Source organism: Barbatula barbatula, assembly GCF_947034865.1.
Source record: "Barbatula barbatula genome assembly, chromosome: 1".
Lineage (NCBI taxonomy): Eukaryota > Metazoa > Chordata > Actinopteri > Cypriniformes > Nemacheilidae > Barbatula > Barbatula barbatula.
Window position 1 is genome coordinate 19,624,187 of NC_136766.1, and position 21,658 is coordinate 19,645,844.

At 37.9% G+C, this 21,658-nt stretch overlaps 2 protein-coding genes across 2 annotated transcripts in view; both read left to right on the forward strand.

The window, feature by feature from the left end:
- Positions 1-8,207, forward strand: part of igdcc4 (immunoglobulin superfamily, DCC subclass, member 4) — a 71,126-nt gene extending 62,919 nt beyond the window's left edge. Inside the window, exons 14-20 of the mRNA XM_079466856.1 lie at positions 222-349; positions 2,013-2,183; positions 2,275-2,409; positions 3,210-3,312; positions 4,616-4,838; positions 5,103-5,231; positions 6,077-8,207. Coding sequence (XP_079322982.1) covers positions 222-349; positions 2,013-2,183; positions 2,275-2,409; positions 3,210-3,312; positions 4,616-4,838; positions 5,103-5,231; positions 6,077-6,631 — 1,444 coding nt within the window. The 3' untranslated portion in view covers positions 6,632-8,207. The remainder of the gene's footprint in view (positions 1-221; positions 350-2,012; positions 2,184-2,274; positions 2,410-3,209; positions 3,313-4,615; positions 4,839-5,102; positions 5,232-6,076) is intronic.
- A 3,824-nt stretch (positions 8,208-12,031) lies between these two features.
- igdcc3 (immunoglobulin superfamily, DCC subclass, member 3) overlaps positions 12,032-21,658 on the forward strand; it is a gene marked incomplete at its 3' end in the record, with an annotated part of 64,932 nt that continues 55,305 nt past the window's right edge. The window contains exon 1 of the mRNA XM_079459505.1: positions 12,032-12,050. The remainder of the gene's footprint in view (positions 12,051-21,658) is intronic.

Genomic DNA, 21,658 nt, shown 5'->3' on the forward strand with positions numbered 1-21,658 from the left:
TCATGTTGCATGTGTGAGAGAACTGATGCTTGGAGTGCATTCATTCTTGTCTTAATTCATTTACCAATGACGGAAATTTGGGTTTAAGAAATTCACTCCAGTCACATCAAGGTCACATTGACTTGTTTACCCATGGACTTTAGTCACCAAATCCGAAGAAAGCTAGGAAATACTTCGCCGTTAAAATCCAACCAATTAACCAGTTTCCTCACTGTGTTCAGCTCTTCTCAGGAGATTTTACTGGCATCACTGAAGCCTTTCACCAGCTATGAAATGGCTGTGCAGTCTAACGGAGTTTATATAAGTGGGCCTTTCAGCAGCACTGTGGAGGAGTTCACACTTCCAGACAGTGAGTACTTTTCTGCTTTCAGTCCTGTCGTGAACTGAGGAAATCCACACACTGTAGTGTAGTGTCTGCTAACGTGTGACGGTGAGCTTTGAATAAATCTCAAATAAATTGGAACATTAACCCAAACACGAGCCTCTAGCCCTCTATGTGAGAATTAGGGCGTGTAGTTCGGTTCCTTTGGTACTTTTGGTCCAGATCAAAAAAAAGAAAAAAAATCCTGGTTCGCTTCACTGGCATTTTAACAGCGAAACTAAAGATCTCGAACCCGACAGCTTACGTGTAAAGTCGCAACGTGATTGGACAGCTTTTATAATTTATATTTAAAATTTGGGTGGCAGCGTTCACACTTACACAAATAAACAGAGCAATCTCACCAGAGTTCGTTTTAATCGAACCAAACATGGCATATGTTATTAAAACACAACCCTTATTAAAATGAATGTGTATTGGTGTCTATTTATTCTGTGAGTGTATGACAGTGAGGTCAGCGTGAGTCTTTGTGTTTGTGTTAGGTTAACAGCTAGGGGATTAATAGCGAGAGGTGTAAGGAGATAATTGGGTTTAATTAAAAGCCCAGATGGAATTGCCCCTCGTGTTGGCCAAGGGTTTTTCAGTTTGTGAGTCAGTCTGGCCAAGTAATGGCGGGGAGGGGCATATTGCCACACCAATCGAGTGTCATATTAACTGAGAGGCGCTTCATTTGCTCTTTTCACCCATTAAACCTCGAATTATATTCACATTGTCTCCTTAAAACAAACACACAAAGAGCTGTGACTATTATAACTTACTATATTTTAATGTACTGTACATATCTGGCCAAACCTTTTATCAGAGATAATAAAAATTGTGTTTGTGTGTGGATAGGTTACTGTCCAATTCCAAAAATTACCTATAAAACATTACAATAAAAATGACCTGTTACAATTTTAACATATGACTGACGTGTAAAAATTTGAGTTTTCAGAAGCCAGGCAATATTATTTGTGGAAACAATTTAAAAGGAAATGTAACTGTTGGGCAATTCTAGTGTTTTGGATGTGGCATTTACAGCCAAAACTTTGAAATATAGACTCTAAGAGAATGTATTTATTCCCAATATTTTGAACCATCTGTTTATGTTTTCCGTAACCCTTTTGATAGTTCACCAAAAAAATTATATCGGTTTATACACACAGAAACATTCATGTGTTATTTCAAGAAAGGACATAATTGAGACAACATACTTTGTAGGATTTCTGTGATTAAAATTTGCTCAAACCAGAAGCAATAATAGCCAACAAATAGAGATGGGATGGCACTTCATAAAACATCTTTCTTATATTTAATGGTCACATGACCGTTCATGAGATCTATGGACTGGATGTAAAGATTCTGAAAGCACCACCCTGACGATGAATAAATGCTTTTCACCCATATCATAGATATATAATTTTTTGTACAAAACAATTAGCACATGAATATGATTTAACTGGGGAACATAACATTTTAACCATATGCTGTCTATGTTACTTGTGACTGGGTAAACATATGTAAGTATTTTTACATGTTTTTATGGCTAGCCCCGCAAACATTGGTTGAGTAGCGAAAACAATTTATTATCATTTATCTCTTAGGTCTTCGGTGTGTGATTATGTGTAGCAGTATAAATGTGTTTTTATCTCAGAACCATCCTCTCCTCCTGTGGACATGCAGTTAAGTGCCCTGGACTCATCCTCTGTTCTGGTTAGCTGGGGACCTCCACTGGAGACAAATGGTATAATTTTGACTTACTGGATCCTCTACACTGGCAACATTAGCCATCCAGAGCACCTTTGGATAAATGCCACACACAAGGGTAAATCTACAAACAAAGAGCATGTGTTGTTGCATGCTCATAAAAATAGCTTTTGTCTATTATGAATCACTTCTGGTCTCCTCCTTCTCAGGCTCTGTCACCAGCGCAGAGGTCCTGGGCCTGAAGAGTGGCACACGTTATTATTTTAAGATGGGGGCCTGCACTGAAATGGGGGTTGGACCATTTTCTCCTGTGAAGGATGTCTATACTCCGCCAAGAAAATATGGTGTGTATCAGTGTAATAGTTTTGATTCATTATTCATTTTTATTCCTTTAACCTTTTTCATCTCTATTTCGAATTTTGTATTGCATTGTGTTGTGTTTAAGGGTTAACAAACATTTATTAAATATTGCCCTGACAAAATAGTATCAGTACTTTGTGATGACTGACAATACTAACTGACATGTATGCATAGTATAATGCAATGTAAATTGGTTTAGATAAAAGCGTCTGCTGTATTACATGCCAAAATGCTGTATTACAATTTTGTGAAATAACAGAAGAAAGAAAATCGATATCAACATGTTGGAATATATCACGTGTACATGTATAAACATGAAAAGGGAGCCGCATCAGCATCACTGCCATCTTCATTGAATTACGTGTGTAATATTTTCTGCTGCTTTGCCAGTCATCTTTAAAATGAATAAAAAACTTTCTGTGAATCTACATGAGGCATCGCAGGTGTGTGTGTGTGTGCGTGTGCGTGTGTGTGTGTGTAAAGACTGCCATCTGCCTCTGCCCATCACTGACACTCAATTAATGGCACTCCCACTGGGAGTGTGAAGAGATTCAGTCCAGCGTCACACACACGGTGTCTGTCGGGTGTTGTACTCAGATCTATATGCGACACCATGAACACTTCATTATTATTGTATCATTATTCTTTTAGATTATAGCGAATATTTTATTATAGTTAAGTGTGTTTATACAGAATTACTGTAAGCATGAATTATGTATAATTACATGATGACTTATTTCTACATATCTATAATTCTCTCTCTCTCGCTCTCTCTCTCCTGTAGAGCTGGATATCCATTCTGTGACTGGCATCATCGTTGGGGTGTGTCTTGGTCTTCTCTGCATCCTGTTCTGCATGTGTGTCAGTTTCCGCAATGGAAAAACAAGGTAAAATACATGGCTGTTCATCTTCAGACTGCTGCTTTAAGCAGCTTCATTGGGTGCAGCATAGTTCTGATGCTTGCTCGCCATATAGACGATGCATTATTAAAAGCACCCTAAAGACAAAGAACAATACCGCAGCAATTAGAGTTAAGGCAGAAATCTATTTTCCCACATTCATTGACTAATAGGCTGCAACGAACAAAGCCTTTGATGTCTTCTCCAATGTATTCAGAAGATAAAAGTTTCAAGGACCTTTTGGATGTTGCTTTAATCTAGAATGAGACACGGGTGAATAACAACGTTCAATCGCACAGTGTGCGAGCGTGTGCGGGTCTATCTGTAGCAGATGTGGCGTATTGAGAGCTGAATGACAGAGTCATGGCTGAATGCTCTCGCTCTAATAGAGTGCGGCAAACTTAATGATCAGCAATAGATGCCGATTTAGTCTGGGGCTTTTGCATTTAGAGAAAGACCTTTACATTTTAAGCCTTTACCGTAAGTTTACATTGACATCAATAGGGGAGATCCGACAGGCTGGATGAATATTAATATAAACCCATTGGACTGTTGATGGGGGAGTTTAGAGTGGCAACACCGGCTGTGAACTAAAGAGACTGGGCTTGTTACAGAAATTGACTCATTCTTTTATAGCATGTAAATGTATGTGTATGGATTGACATATTTTAGAATTAAACTTAAGTTGTTATGAATCAAATATTTTATCATATTTCCTATTTTGTATTAAGATTTATACGTTTAGAAATAATAAGCTATACCTATTATTAATAGACAAAAATCATGTACACTATCGTTCCAACGCTTTGAAACACTAAAATGTTTCTCATGATCTTTAATTTGAAGGGATGCTTAAATGTTTAAATGTACTCTTTTAGACAAAAGTGTATTTATGCTAACATATTGTTTCTTCTTTTGTTAGGAAACTACAGTTTTAAACTTTATTCTATCACCAAATAATCAAGAAAAGGTGGCCAACAATGATAGAAGCCCATGATAGAAAGAAGCTCCTTCAATATTGTTTACCTTAAAGAGTACATTTTCAAAAAAAGTGCCTACTTTGAATATACTAAAATATGATTTGAAAAATGCGAAAACTATTTTAATCTTAATAAGGGTTTCAAAAGGTTTAAAAGGTAGTGTATATTTAAAATATGTTTGACTTACCGGCCCCTAAAAACTATACAGGCCAAAAAATAAAGGCTTAAAAACGGACAGTTTAGTGCTCAGAATAAACAGAAAAGGCCAAAAAGGTATGTACAGTAATCATCTTTTTATTTGTTACTATTAGGGATGTGTCTGGTGTACTGGACTCCAGTTCTTTGAGTCCTCAGTACAGGAGAGGTACCCGGCCGGTTCCTACTACCACACCTGACTGCAGTGACTGCCATGAGCTGGAAACACTCATGCCCCCTAGTGCACAAGACCAGACCAGAGCCCTCACAGAGCCCAGCGAGGAGCAGAGTCTCATGGGTAATGTGCGAGTGGCTGATGATGGCCCTCCAGAGTCCAAGGTCAGCTTTAAATACAGAGATATATGTCAAATGCTAGTCTCTACTGTATATTATTGGTTGTGTGACTGTTTTGTTTTTAGGTAGGACTCCTTTTTGGCCCTGAAATGAAATCTCTATTAATCTTAGAGGATGGGGTTAAATGGTAGAATTCACATTTTATATGCCAACGCTGTGTGTGGTGTGTTGGATGTGCAGCGCCCATTGAAGCTTGCGGGAAAATGCCATCAATGTTTCTTAAGAAGTTTTTGTCTTTATTCAACTCAGCCAGCCTGGAATGGATCAGTTAGTCGGAACTGGGCCAACCGGATCACAAGGTATAGAGATACTATAACTGAGGATTCTTCTGCTCTCATCAATGGAGTTCTAGAGGGACCAGCATCAGAGAACAGTGAGGTGAGTTAAACACATTCATGTGTGAGAGACTGAAACATACAGAGCATAACAGATTTTGCATCATGCGAAAATACTTATTATCCTTCTGCTGGTGTGTGGGGGGATGGAGACAGATTGTGCCTCATGCACAGGAAATATAGAGAGAAAGTAATTACCATTAAGCAGCCAGTGGGGACGACACACAGCTTATTAGTATGTGACGCTAAAGATGAAAGGCTGAAGCGTGCATACTATTAACCAATTACTGTCCTTCTCGAAGGTCTCCAGCTATAAGAGCAGCGGAAACAAAAAGACACCTTTTTCTATCTTGCATCTTTACCTCATACACAGATTTATTTTATTTGTTTACAAAACTTTTTTGTTCCAGATTTTGTAATTCAGATCCTACTTACAACAGAATATGAGCAGCTATAGTAAAGATGCAACTTAGAAGCACTTTGGGAGAAGGATGAGCATTTTAGTGCCGTAAAGTTTGTGAACTTATCCTTTTCCAATTTTTTCCCCAGACTTCATAAAATATAAAAATGTGTACAAAATAATATAATAAAGATGTATTTTAAAGATACAGGGCAATGAGAATACATCAACTATGTGAATAATATTAGTTAAAGGTTTAAAAATAATAAATTAATAAAATGAAGAAGTATATAATAAATGTAGGCCTTCCTACAACCTTACAAAGGGTACACAGTGTAAATGATGATATCTTTTAACAAGTGAAAAACAGCTTCACTTATAAATAACTATAATAAGCTGAAATATTTACTTGCACATTATTTATCAAATGTTTCAGTTCACATGGCACTATACTGTGTCTGTTATCTTGTGATATACTGTATTTGCAGGGTGGTCATGAGGAGAGACTCTATTCCATCAGCAAGAACCAGGTGGAGGCTGAAGTGATTGTGCATTCCCAGCTGTCCAACACAGCAGTTGAACAGGATCCACAAAGTGACATGGAGCCCTATCTTGATTCTCCATCTTCCCAGCACCCCTCTCCTGGAGAGCAGGCAATTCCATCATCCCCTCGCCAGCGGCACGCAACCCCCCCTCCTCCCTGTGCCCACAGTGAGGACAACCATGAAACTGAAACTCCATCTCCTCCCATCCCCAGCACTCACATCCCTGAGGTACTGTCCAGTCACAATGGACCATTTGAAAGTGGGCTCAGCCAGCCGACAGTAGGCGTTGCCAAAACCCAAGGAGCGGGGCTTACTAATGGCTTCCACTCGCCAAAAGCCCTTCGGCTGAAGACAGAAACTCTGGAGAACGGGGACCACAGACTGTGCCTGGTGGGAAAGGTCCTGCCCACACCAGCTCTTCCCCCTTCCCCCTCGTCCTTTGCCAGTTCTGGCTTTGTCCAGTCTTCCTCAGGGGCACATAGCCAAGTGTACCCCTAAGCTGAAAGGAAGGGAATACATAAAACATTCTTCCTAATATTCTATGACAGAAGAAGAGGAGACAAGGGAGGAGACTTCAACAGCACCTTCTCTGCTGGAGAAGTTTTAATCTCGTAGCCACGAACGCCTCCTCTCACGGTTTTATTAAAACCTTTGGGTTCCATTATTTTATATGTATGTACATATACAGAATATTTTTTTAGCACTAGTATCCATGGATATGCGTTTTACGGCATATCTGTGGCACACTTTAATCCCTCATTGTCTGCATCTACAGAACGAGCTGACATGATATGTTTACGTGCACACGTTAAGTCGAAGTGTTTTTACTTCGAGGTGAAGGATCCTGAGGCCAGCACCAGGGAGACCATAGCGCTGGGATCAGCCGTGCCTGTGGAAATGGAGTAGAACTCATTCAAGGTTCGTGAATGAGGATAGCACTATCAGTGCTAGCAGGTGTACACCCATTCTGTCAAAGAGAACCCATTACCCTGCCACAAAACACCACCTCCTGCTGTCTCAGGGTCGACCACCCCCTCCCTGCCCCCAAACGCACATACACAGATCTGTTCTTTCGAAACAGTTCTTCCAAAAATACCACGTGGATATTGAACAAGAATACAATAAGAATAAAACACATTCCCAGGCTGGTGCTTTAGTGTCTCAGGAGTCTAGCATTTAAGGTGCGTTTATCAAGGTCCGTATGTACATAATACACGAATACTACATGTACAAAAACACGTCTAAATGAAGAAAACAACAACAAACGGATTTGATGTACAGTTAAATGTGTCCCGAGTGAACGAGTAGAAGAGACAGCTAATCCATGCTCTTAGTTTTTCTCAGTCAACAACACTACCTCATTTCTTCACTGTACTATTCTTCAAATGTGGTTTTAATGAGTTCCGTTAAGGAGGCGACTTAACATTAAATCCGTTATTAAGCCGTCAAATTCATAGCCTTTGATAATAGCAGAATCTACTGCCTTTCTCATTCGGTGTCTGTATTCTTTTGTAACTGTTCCTGAAACTTGTCTGGGATTATTCGCCGGTGTGCAAGCATGCTGCCATCAGCTTATTCGGTCCCTACTGTTGTTGCTGTGGGGAAAATGTAGCTTGTTCAATCGTCACGACAGTTTTGCAATATTTTAAACAGGATGGAAGGCCACCACACAGTTTAACCACACAGACCTCAGCGTTTGTGTCCATGTGATCTACTTGTTGACTCGGCAGTCATCTCTTTTCTCAGGGAACACTTCGCAGGGAGTCTGAGAACATTAGGAAACAGTCAAACTAGGAAAGAAGCCTCCATTTTTCAGACAGCTTTTGATCCGTATGGAATCATACATTTCTTTTGTATCTTTTAGCCTCTTGTCTGTAACCACATTGGAACTGTAAATAACTTGAATCCTCAATGCAAAAATCATATTTGTATTGCTGCTGAAAGCAGGGTCTGTATCTCTATCGCGTTTCCTTTTTATGCATTTTATTTAAAGTTCCATTTAAGAAAAACAAAAATGTATATTATGTTAATGTTGTGTTTAAGCAAGCATTAAAAAAGGTTTAAATTCGCTGTCATCATATCAGGTAATTGACCGGACTGCCCGTGATGCCGCCACAGCTTTCACTGGCCACAGTTCTGTTTAGTCATTGCCGCAGTTCACGTGTTCGTCTCTAACATTAATTCAATAGCAAACTTCATTGACTAGTGCTTTGGTGCTAGAGCAAGACTGTGTTCTTTTCAAGATGGACTTTTAAACATTCCAGTTTTTGTATGTACAACAAGCCAAACTCAGGGCTGTTCATGTCGAAATGAAGATGAATGTCTACTACAGCTACTTTGAGCAACATAAGCATAATCTCACATAGCGTCAGTGTGGTTAGTCAACAAGTCATCCTTGCTCTGTAGCTTCCTGCTTTATACTGAGATTAAGTACCTTTTTGTTAAACTTGTTGTAGAGTTAAACTGTAAAGATGGGATGGCAATACATTTTCACTTATGCAGTTGCCGTTGCCACAGATATGATACTTGTGCGAGTTCTGTTCAGACATGTATAAGAAGAGTGAACATGGTTGTGCTGTCGTTTTAGCTTTGCTCGAGTCCAAGTACCTACAAAATGGCATCAGATTATAGACGGTTTCAAAGGATGAACATAAAATAAATTACTGCGCAGGCAAGCTTTTGTGGCCCAAACTTAACTTCCGGTAAACATCCGCAAAGAACAGAGCCCCTGTGGTAAAATTTTTTAAACAAGCAATAGAAATATAACAAGTAAATTACATTAGTTAGCTAGTGAAAAGTATGTCAAGCCGGTATTATTTTGGGTTACCAGTAGAAGAACCGTTACTTGGCTAAAGTTGAATGTGCCAAAGTTACATGACCCATTCAGCAAATTGTTTAATTAGTAAAATTAACATACAATAAAATGCAACCAATTGTTTATTATACAATAAAATATTCATGTAAATTAATATGAATATAAATGTCATATAATAGCGACTAGCCAGACCGATCAACAAACACAAGACCGTAAGTTAACTTTGGGCCAGGCGAGTGTCCGATGAAACCCTCTATAGTGTTTAGCACAACATGCCTACGGCATTTGGAATGTTCAGTGGAAATCTATTGATCCAATCTATCCATTTCAGACCTTGAATTTTTACTTTGCTCTGAAATGTAGATTTGAGAGGATTAGATGTCATTTTCGCTATGGTGTCACTCTGAAATGTGCATTTTTCCCTCTCTTCAGGATACATTCTGATTAAAATACCTCATTAACTGCTTAATTGAATCCCAGTCAACACTGCACACAAAGGCTACATGTTAAAATATTTATTTGTTTTTCATCATCTTGTGCAGTACTAGTAGTGTATTCCAACCTTAACTGCATGAGTTCATTGTCCTCCCTGCTGAATCAAACAGACCAGCACTCATGTTAATCGAATGTTGGGTCAGGTGCTGGTTAAGATGGTGGATCAATAATGCCTAGCTGGTGGTGCTGGTCAACCAGCTTGGCTTTTTTAGTAAAGCTGGTTAACCAAAGAAATCTAGTTGGTTAGATTAATTAAGGAGCCAAGTGAGGACTTCAGCTTTCCAGCATCCAAAACACACCATGCTGGTCTTGTACGATTGTTTTACCTCATTTTAACAGGCAGGTTTCTATATCATGCGATATTCAGGATGCCATTGACAGAATGTGGAAAAGCAAAACATTTGAGTGTTAAGCGGGTATGATATTTGCTGTTGAGATGGGTAGTGTCCGAGAGTTTTTATCTGCTAGGGTTGAGGCTGGTCAGAGGGCTCCCTTCTGTCAAACCATTCTTCTTAAAACAGACACATGAGTATATATGGTTGTTTTCGATGGTGCATGTTATCAGTGCTTATTGCTCAGGTGCCCTTTCTTTGTATTAAAATATTAAAAGACAAATGCCAGCTGGCTCAGATGTTTGACAAGTGTGTGCACTGGAGAAGAAACACAACATGTGCTCCTGAAGGCTTTAGTTACAGGGTAAAGGCAACAAATAGTTACACTGACATGTTTCCTTTTTGTTTTCTTATGCCCGTTTCTCTTTGGTGCTTTGTGTATATTTCGTTTATGTACTTGCAGCCAACCAGCAGACCTGTGCGTTTCTGATATTCTCAGCACACGTACTGTCAACACATCAGTGTAACACCAGCAGCAGTATGGTCTTTGATGTTTCTGACAGTCACAACATCTACATTAGCTCAGTATAATTACAGCATGTGTTTGTCTGTGACATTTGTCATTATGGAAGACAGGTAAAGAGACAGGGAGAAGGATTCAATAACCGTTTTAGTGTCCCATTATAAACTACAGTTCATGGATCTGTGGATATCTGAGCAGTTCCTGCATTGTTATATATATGGCCATTCTCATGATACTTTATATGCAGAATATGTAAGAAAACCTTGTTTACCTGCCTAAATTGGACTTAATTATTTTAACAGGAACATTTATGAATTATGAATAAATGATGTAATAAAATTATATCCGATGAATGATCAAATGTAGATGCTCATATTCTATACATGAGCTGTGAAGGGTGGAGTCTGTTGTCAGGTGGATGATGATGATGTTATGTTTATTTTCTTCCTCAGTTACTGTCTCTGTGTGATTTGCAGCAACAGTCTCTGCAAACTTGTACTGTGTAAATAAACATCTTGATAATAAAATGCTGACCCAGCCAGAGTGCATGTCTCACAATTGATGTCAAAGCGGCTGCGTATTTTTTTGCAGAAGAAAATGTTGAGTGTTTTTATGCATATAATAACAAAAGTGCAAGAGCTCCTGTTTGTTACAATTGTGTTACAAGTGCTAACAAATGTGCACCCTAAAAAAGCAAGAGTGCGTATAGATACTCGAAATGATCCGAGCAATGTAAATATGAGCCACATTAAAATAAAAGGCTATCTATACTTCCATAATATCTGTGACCATTTACTGATGAACATATCCCACCAATAGATGTCACTCTTTCACCGCCGATGCACTTTAGCCATATATTCCTTCAATTTGACAGTTTCAAATGTAGTGTTTCTATTTTGAAAGTATTAAAGATGCAAAAATAGTTTTATTCATTCAAAGTATTCAAAATTTATATAAAATAGAGACCATAAAACGCGTTAAAGAAATAAACAGGGAAAGACAACATTATTGCTAATGTTGTTGATGAAATTGTTAATATTAAGATATTATTAAGACTCGCACCTCATTCCATCTATATTTAAGCAGTAAACACATACAATATATGTTCAAGTTTGATACAATGTCTTTGTTCAGCTATGAACAATTAATAATGCAATATATAACTTTAGGTACAGAACAGAGTACGCCAGAGAACCCCTTTCTATCTCGGTTTAGATATCGCGTCTTTTGTTCTTGAGAGAGAGAGAGAGACAGAGAGAGAGAGAGAGAGAGACAGAGAGAGAGACAGAGAGACAGAGAGAGAGAGAGAGAGAGAGAGAGAGAGAGAGAGAGAGAGAGAGAGAGAGAGAGAGAGAGAGAGAGAGAGAGAGAGAGAGAGAGAGAGAGAGAGAGAGAGAGAGAGAGAGAGAGAGAGAGAGAGAGAGAGGTCTGTGGTGTGCGAGCAGCAGGGTGGATGAACGCATTGCAAAGCGTGCGCTGGTCGCGAGGAGCAAAGACAGAGTAGAGCGCGAGATGCTACTGACACATTCCTGAAAGATGTGCAAAATGGCGCAAGTGTGCCGGAGTCCAGAAAGGCATCGAGTGTAGTTTGGATAAAGAGGAGCAGTACGCTGCTTTCCCGTGTTGTCTTAGCTATCGCCTTATCTTGCTTTTCATGCGTCTCGTCTAAATTTCAATGTGATTAAATGGCTTCCCGACAGTGGTGCCCGCAGGCTCCGCGTGTATTTGGAATACTACTGCTCGCTTTTGTCGGTAAGTGTGGGATTTCCTCACGATCCCGTGATCCCAGTGAATGACCGTGAACTTGGCAACACATATTACTGTCGGCAGTAGCGATGCTTCTCTTTGTGTTTATAGCGGTAGTGATTCGAGTGGGTGTGTTGCCTGAAAGAACGAATTGATGAAAGGGAGTTTTTAACGCACTTGCTATATATTAACATTTTAAAGACAATGTTTCACTGTTATATTTTAACTTGACGTAATGGTTAACACGCGTATTGCTTGTTGGATGTGAATTTTTACATTGAATGTCCATCACATTTTATTAAAATATGTCATTAAATGATATTGAGAGGGCCGTTGGTTATTTTATGCTATTGGGTGTCATTTATGCATTGGGCTAGTCATGGAGTGTGATCGGTAAAGTCAGCCCAGGACTTGATATTGAAGTGGTACACTGTATGTGTGTATGTGCTTTATTTAGTCACTTAGTTTCCATCTTTCCTGTTTTTTTTGCCTCAGTCTGTTTTTTGTTCTTACACCTTATATTGCTGTCATTTCTTTCATATAACATAAAGTACACAGTAGGTATTGACAGCACTGATAACTTGAAAATAGCAAATATGTTATTGAAATGCATCTTGCAGTTCTCTCCTGCAGAAATATTGCCTAAGTTGAAGCCCTTCTGGTTTCTACTCAACCCACTTTTGCGGTTCTTCTTTTTATCGTGTATCAATTGTAATATGTGTGGAAAAGCTGAAGTCTGCTGTTGTCTTGAAGATTGCATGTCGTTCTCTTACATTTCCTTGCTTTCTTTGTTCCCGTGTGATTGTCAGTTTGTGTGTGACTGCACAGCCTGTTTTGTTGGGATAGAGGGCAGCATATAGATGCACGCTTACAGTAGGTAACATTATTGTAACGGGGATATTGCTTCGTATTCACAGAGCTCATTTCACTGCCAACTAAGTTCGATCAGCATAAGCCAAACTTGTACGTGTTGTTGGCTTATGTTCGAGTTTGTCTTCATCAGAAATATATTTATTATGGGTGCCATCTCAGAGCTGTCCATCAGGATGGCACTTGACAGAGAATGAAAGAGATTGAGTTGGGAAAGCGAGGATTAGGTTACTCAATTGAGAGTTGTTGTGAGAAGTCACTTGAATTTCCACTTTAGGAGAATGATCGTAAGAAAACATTCGGTCATGTTGTCTAGCATATTTAATTCAGATAAAAGGTGAATGAAGTAGTAATGAATTCCTCAAGATATTCAACAACATCTTTTAGCTTTTCAAGTCAGTAAATGCTGCAAATATTTGAGTTTTATGATAGACTTTAAATCTCATCATTTCAGTTGTCCTTGGTTTTTACTTAACCGTGTGAAAGCTGTAATTCTTTATCATAATTCATCTTTAGTGTAATATTGTGTGTGTGTGTGTGTGCGCAACTCAGTCTTGATTTAAAATGATAGTAAAATTATAGAAAATAAAACTTCTGTCATCATTTATTTGGCCTCTTTTAATTTCAAACCTGTATCACTTTCTTCCTTCTGCAGAACACAGAAAAATATATTTTGAATTATTATTTCATTTTACACATTCTAATCTTGGGTTAAAGGCCACACCCTTCCAGACACATGTTTGTGCATACATTTGGGCTACGAATGATTGAATAATTTATATTGTTTGATGCCTGTCAACTGTGAATATTCTGTGAAAATGTGCAGAGTAAATGCAAGTCTCTCACTGTAGGAATGAGTTTTTCCATTATGCATTGATGGAGCAATAAGAGCTTTAAACGGAGAATTCTTCACATATCCAACAGATGGTCTAGTAAAAATGAAAAAAGTGACTGCTAAAACAATCTGCTTTGATTTCAGAGGGATAATGGTTTTAAAATCAATCTGCAGTGTTGATGTTCATTTTTCACCTGTTTTCAGTACCAAAGATTTAATTCTGTAAAAAGTCTTAATCAAAGAAATCAGTTTTCCATCTGACAGCAGTATTTTTCAGTGCTTTGTCAAAGGAAGACATGCAGTTTTAAGGAGGTGACAAAGATGTTTGAATGTGTATGGTTGATGTTGTTGTGTGTTAAAGTGATAGTTCACCTAAAAATGAAAATTCTGTCATCATTTACTCACCCTCTAAATAATTTCATCTAATCAGTATGACGTTCTTTCTTCTGCAGATCACAAAATATATTTTGAAGAATGTTGGTAACTAAACAATGACAGTACTCATTGACTTGCATTGGTTTGTGGTCAATGTCTATACAATAAAATAAATGGGAATCAGTTAGTACGAGTTTTTGTTTGTATTTGGCTTGTTATTTATACGCATTCATTACTTTTTACGTACATCATTTAGCATTTATCAATGCTAAATGCTGTCATATATCTATAATATTTATTTAATTATTTACATATCCACCCGATCTCCTAGTACCTGCCTATCTATAGTACGAGTTTTTGTTTGTATTTGGCTTGTTATTTATACGCATTCATTACTTTTTACGTACATCATTTAGCAGCATTTAGCATTTATCTAAAGCGAGTTACAAAGAGTTCAGGGAGCAATAAAGCAATATATCATACATGAGCAAAACAATATTGGTTGAGATGGTGTGGGATAAGTAGGTATGTACTCGAAAAGTGCCACAAAACACATGCACATCATATGCACGCAAAAGGTAATTTCTTAAATCTCAAGTCATCAAATAATGATTACAGTTTCGGGGATGAGATAAATCCACTCATCCATTCAGTGAATTACTGAACCATACTGTGTATTTAGTTTTTAAAATAAATAAGCTAATTGCATGAAGCTATTTGAATGACACATGAAAATTTTTATCAGAACGTAAATAATCTACATATTAAAAAAAGTATTTTCTCAAAAACATACATACTACATAATGTAGGATATAAATGCTTAAACTTAAACAAACAAATAACCACTTAAAAGATAAATATCAATGGAAATAATGATGCCTACTTTTCTTCTGAAATCTCTCAGAACGCATACAAAATAATGCCAATTATAGCTTATTAGGCTGTATGAACAAATGAATAAGAACAAAAAACGTAAAAACTGCAACAATAAAGACACCTACCTAACTCGCGTCATTGTTTTGCCTTCGATGTTAGTTCTGGTATTAGCCTATGTGAGAAATATGGCTGGACATCCTAAGATTTTTATTGTGCCATTTTGTGCTTTTTGCGTTCATTTTCAGGGCTATTCCGCATTTCTGTATTAGCCTACGCTTTATTGAAAAGGTGTAGGCTAGTTATCTGGTCTGAAGATTAAGCAACAGTAAGCGTTTTAGCACAGTAGACCAGCCCTGATGGCGTGGTTCGTGGACGCTAAAAGGATAGAGTAGGCTAAAGACACTTAGCAAATCTTACAAGCTTATAACGTTTTTGTTCCACCATGCCACCTTGCATGTTGCGGATTTTCAGCATAATGTTTGCTTCTCATTCAGTCAGCATGTTTGAAGAGGGTAAACTTGATCATTTAACTAAACTGTACACATACATCTTAAACACCTTGTGTTGGGGTGTACAGGTATGTTAGAGGTCCTCGTGTGTCCAGGCGGCTTTGGGTCTAAACGTTGACAAAATATGCCTTGGCAGAGGTCGTGTCCGATATGGCATCAGGTCTCTGGTCATATAAAATAAATTAGCTTTTACCAAATCAACCCGAAAAACACAAATTTAATCAATTTAATTGTTAGGTGAACAACAAATATTTGTTACACCAAACTTTACAAGACATAATTATGTTAATAATGAGTGATTGACATTATAGCATTTCATGAACAGACAGCAACTCAAGCAGTTTAGCGTGTAGTGTGTAGTGCAACAAAAGTTTGTATCTTTGCGCTTAAAAACATTTTACAGCTGTTAGATCTATAACACTGTGAGGTATCTTGCTTGGCTGCAGGCTGCACAAGACTAAGATGAAAGAAAGTGCTGTCTACTTTTATCTGGTCTATTCTATACAGAAAAAAGAAAGTGTAGAGATTGCTGCTACGTCATATAAACAGAAGCACATAGTGGGAGAGTACGTGTTAAAATCAGAGCAGTTGTCAATAAGCTGCTAGATGAGATCTCAGTAATTTGACCTCTTTAAACACAATACATGTCCTATAAATGCTGATGATGCATAATATTTATATGAACATGAAGCAGTGTTGAAGCAGTTTGTATAGTTGTATAGTATAGGGCAGTCAAAGTCTGAGCGTAATAGGCGTAGAGTGTGTCTGTGCGGACTGCTTGGCAGTGCAAGCGTCAGTAAAATTTCTGAAAATATTGATGATCTACGTGAAAAAGTAAATTCACTTAATTGACAGATGAGTGGACTGTGAATTTCCTGCTTTGGTCTTCGTCAGAACCGATTTGCACCTCCTGCTGGTGAAGCGGTCAGGCAATAGGTAGAGATCATGCATTGGGGGAATCGCCGCTCTATTGCTTCCTCTGGGATTCCCGGATGTGAAATTTCAAGCTGAAATTGAACCACTGAATTTGTGGAAGCAATTTTTAAACGAAATAATATGAAATGAAACTTTTCTGTTGAATATTAAAGATTGTATTTAAAAAACAAGTTGAATTTTTTTAATGAAATTTAAAACGGTGAAACTGTGTGTGAAATGTTTCCATTTGAGATATTCACAGCTTAATAGTACAACCAAATTAAAATGCAGACTCTAAACATGCAAGCACTGGTAATGCAACAGGTTTATTTTTTATTAGTGGTATTTCAACATGCTTTTTTGCTTCAAAGTCTAATGTCATTAAAATACTTCCATAGACCTCATTCATGCACAACTGTAATTCAATGCCCTTAATGCACGAAGGAGGAGAAAATACGCATGTGCTGTATGTTGTGTTTACGTCATGCCAAATGAATATAAACCCATATTTAGGGTGAAAGGCAAATGCTATTTAGCAGAGTTATACTTAACTAATGACACTGGCCTGTCTCTGGTCTTTGTGTGCTTTAATTCAGTTTATGACTGGTCTGATATTTCACCAACTCAAGGTCACTCTGGACTAAATGGTTGGCATTTAACACAGAGTTGGCGTTTTGATTACATTATAATCACATTTATATGATCCAGGGCAGGATACAAATCATGTTGCTATAGTTGACACTGGGATTGTGCAGAGGGAAAATGAATGTTGAAATATATATTGAATTATAACGCTCATGGGAGTGATTCGGTTTCATTAAAGCATGTTCAATACATGATCTAAAACCAAGCCTATACTATACAATTTAACAAGCTTTGCTGAATTGTAGTCATAGTGGTTAACCTTTCATTAATGACAAATGAAAGGATTTAGATTTGGATGTGAAGCAAAATCTGTTTTAGTGCCGATCCGCTCAACAGATCTAACTCACCTGATAGCACGCCACCATTCAAAAAACCTAAATGCAATGTAGACGTGTGAGTTGCGATTGAAAGAGAGAAAGTAGGGCTACAAGACAACATGCAGGGCCTCATATCACAGAACACAACGCGACAGGTACCTTTCTCTATGTTTATGCCTTGAAGCAGTTTAAAATACTGTTTTGTGGCATGTGTATGGCCATGGAACATAAAAAAATGTCAGTCGTTGTCCCTGTTGTGCTGGTTACACTGTACTGTGAAAAGAATAGTTCACCCAAAAATAAAGATTGTGTCATCATTTACTCATCCTCAAGTTGTTCCAAACCTGTATAATACCGTGTTGTGCTCAACACAATGAAATTTGGAAGAATGTTAGCAACTGAGATTTCTGGGGCACCAATGGCAACCATCATTATTGTATACAAATTATTTTCTGTTGAACACACATTTTTAAGAATTTTGGTAAACAAACAGTTCTGATGCACATTTGACAACTATTTTATTTTAACATTCTTTCAACTATCTTTCTTTGTGTTCGACAGAACAAAGAAGTGTATACAGGTTTGGAACAACTTGAGGTTGAGTAAATTATTACAGAATTTTCATTTTTGGGTGAAGTCTGAGCTAATTTAGTGTGCCTATAACAGAACAAACAACATAGATCACTCCCCCTATAGAGTGATCCCAAAACTAAAATCACTCCTGTGGTGCCCCTTACGACTGTGGTATATTTATGGTGCTTTGTTAAAATGAGTTTTGGGGTGAACTACTCTTTTTCAGGTGATAAATGTTGATTACTTTTTCTCTAGTTAAAGCTGACCTGGTGTGGCTTGCGTGTAAACCCTTGTGTGAACACCGCTCTGTACATGTCTGTACTTTGTACGCTGTGTATGTGCCTGCAGGCTCCACAGGACTCCTGCTAAGCTAAACTCCAGGGCGCTGTAGTCACTACAAACAGTGTGATAATGTGACTACTGCTGTATACTTGTTCATGTTTTTTATCTTTCTTTTTTCCTTTGTTTTAATGTAGTTCTCACCGTTCATTACAACTCCATCTGGGCTTTATGTTCTTGTCTTGCTTTGCTTTGTTTCTCCTGCTTTGTTGTATGAACTGAGTCAAGACAAGCTTTCTTTAAAGTTCTCTGATCGATAGCTCTATTCACTGCTTCTGATGTAGCCTTTGTTTCTCACTAGCTTTACTGAACATACGTGTCCCTGGACCACAAATCCAAGGGTAAATTTGTACATCATCTGCAAGCGGAATAAATACGTTTTCCATTGAGGTATGGTTTGTTGGGATATGGCAATATTTGGCATATAAGTCACAACTCTTTGAAAATATGGAATCTGAGGGCGCAAAAAAATCGAAATGTTGAGAAAATCGCCTTTGAAGTTATTAGAGGCGCTATAGTATGCCATTGCTAATAAGAAACAGGTTTGTTTAAACGCTTTCTATAGGTTTACCATTCTAAATACGTTGTGGAGAGTAGATGTATGCAAAACGGATATTCTAATCTGTACATAGATACCAAACTTGAGTGGGTAATTCCCAAAGAGCGGGAAGCAGCGATCAATGTTTGTAGATGTGTTTCCTGCTGTTTTTGTACACGTCTTTGCTGCAACCACAAAAATCTAAATGAAAACATAAAAACTAGATGCCTCACTAGCATCTGTTTCTATGGGCCGCTATACGTTGTCCACCATATTGGAGTCCGTCTGTGTTGCCAAGTCTGCGGCTTTCACGTGAATGTGGTTAAATTTGTAACTGTTGCACATAGTTTGTTTTATTCACAGGTTAGGAGTGGGAGAATTTTCTTATGTTGTCGACAATTTTAAGATTATTTTATTTATGAAAGTTAAGTTCTGTTATTTGGACTAGGGACATTAGGCTCGTGATGAAGGAGTTTTTTTCACAAATCAGTCCGTTAACACTAAAGAGCAAGCTGACTGTGCATGATTATGTAAACGTATTTGTTGTTGTGCAAACTCATTTGCTACACTAACAATTGACAACAACGAAAGGTTTTTCAATTTTTTTGGGGAATTAAAATGCACGGCAATGGCAGCACTGGTGTTGTGACATTCTAGCAAACTGTGAGTGACTTCAGTGGACCGTTCCAAGATGGCGGACGCATCTGCGTGCATGGAGCGCTTGAATGGGGCATCTGGTTTTGAAATCTATGATTGATAAAATATCTTCATGCAGAGCCGATCCTCCCTAAACGCAGACTACGCCGGCTGCGTTGGGCCTCTGCACCACCAGGGGGACCCCTTGAGTACCGAACCAAAAACACCATACACTATTTTTATAACTTGCGGATTCAAGTTTTTAGAAATCATTTGGAAATGTCCTTTTTAATACTTAATTTATTTCATTTCTTTAAGTATTTATGCAAGTACAGATTTACAAATCCAGTATTTATCTACTAGCATAAAATTGGTTTGACGGTGGACGTTTGATAGCATTTAACGACTTAGTCACAAAACCAGCTGTACAGTGTTCATGTGGGTGTCACCACTGCAATCCACTGTATTTCTTTTGCCCATGATAATATGTATAACTAGATCCGGAGCCACACGTTACTTTGAAATCAAAATTTGAATTTAAACTAAATTGTTCTAACTGTCAGTTAAATGTTTTTTGTCTTTTAGTTTTTATTCATTAAACTGTGTTAATTGATTTATTATTTTTATTTCTTGTAATTTAAAGTTATGGTTATCTAAATTTAACTATGACAGGGGGCCCCACAAGTTTTGCTTAGGGCCACCAGACGTCTAGGATCGGCACTGTCTCCATGAGAACATGATCTTTCTATCCTAATGATTTTTGGCATAAAAGAAAAATCGATTTTGACCCTTATAATGTATGGTTGCTATTGCTACAAATATACCCTTGCTACCTATGACAGGTTTTGTGGTCCAGGGTCACACGTATGCTTGACACAAAAAATAGTAAACGTCATAGGAAATTGATGGAAAATGGCCCGAAATTTTTTCATTCCGTCAAAATAACATCACTGTATTTTCAGAAGCCTTCTTGACTGTATTACATGTTTCATAGTGAAAAAACATACACTTCAGATTTGTTATAAAATAAATATAAACCACTTAAGTCCAGGCTTCGTCTCAAGTATGAGAGAGCGTTTTCAGTTGCTCCGGGGATGAGTGTGAAATGCTGAGAATTATTTCCTACTGGTGCTATAGTTAAAGCTAGACAACACATTTCAGACAACAAAAGAAGAACAGGAGTGAAATATTCAGGCCTCTTTTGTGACATAATGAGAAGCTGTATTTCTGTCTCTCTCTTCATTTACTTGTCATGTTATCTCCAGGGACGAGCTAATCAGTGCAGGGAATCGTATTTTGGGGCTGGAATCTGAACGATGATCTCTAGCTGCCCCCTCTGTGCCCCCCACACCCCCGCCCGCCTAACTTAAGATAGATTCCTGAGCCGAAGGGCAGAGACTGCTACTGTTTAGCCCATCAGTGATTGAAACCTGATACTTGAAGAGCTGAAGCACAGGAGACTTGAATAAGCTCCTTTTTCATCACACTTATGCTGGGTTCACACCAAACGCGAACAATCGTGCTCCACGTTTTTAATTCCTCTTAGGAAAGGTTTGTTATTTTCGTGTGAGTGACGCGACAAATATTTTAAACCTTTGCGGAAGATGATATTGCTGTTCATTCACGGAAATCGCACTGCCCGATTCGCACTGCCTGCCGCGAGTTTGCATATACATGCGTCTATATGCGTCTTTGCATTGACTTTGCTGAAGGACGTTGTTGGGAAAAGGGAACATTTAGTGAGATGTATTAGTGTAGGAGTGTGTACGTGTTTCTGTCTGTGAGGTTGATTTGTAGTTTGGCTGAGTGGCAAAATATCAGATGGGTCTGAACCTAGCTGGTGATCCACTGTAAAGAAGGTTAAAGAGTGTTTGATATTTATTATGCTGTTGGTGTCATAATAGTGTGGGTCATATAAGAAATGTTAAAATCTTGAAATCATGATATTTGAAAATGTACTTAGGGTATTTATGTTGATTTTGTGTAGTTATGAATAACATTTGCAAGCAACGTAAAAATATAAAATGGTGTAACTAGCGAATATTAAATATTCCATCCACCTAGATATGATGAAAACATGCTTTTAAAAATAAATCATCACACAAAAATATTAGATTTTTTTGATGAAGTTATTGGGACATAATCCTGGAAATACCTTTGTTTTCTTACAATCTTTGAAAAATGTA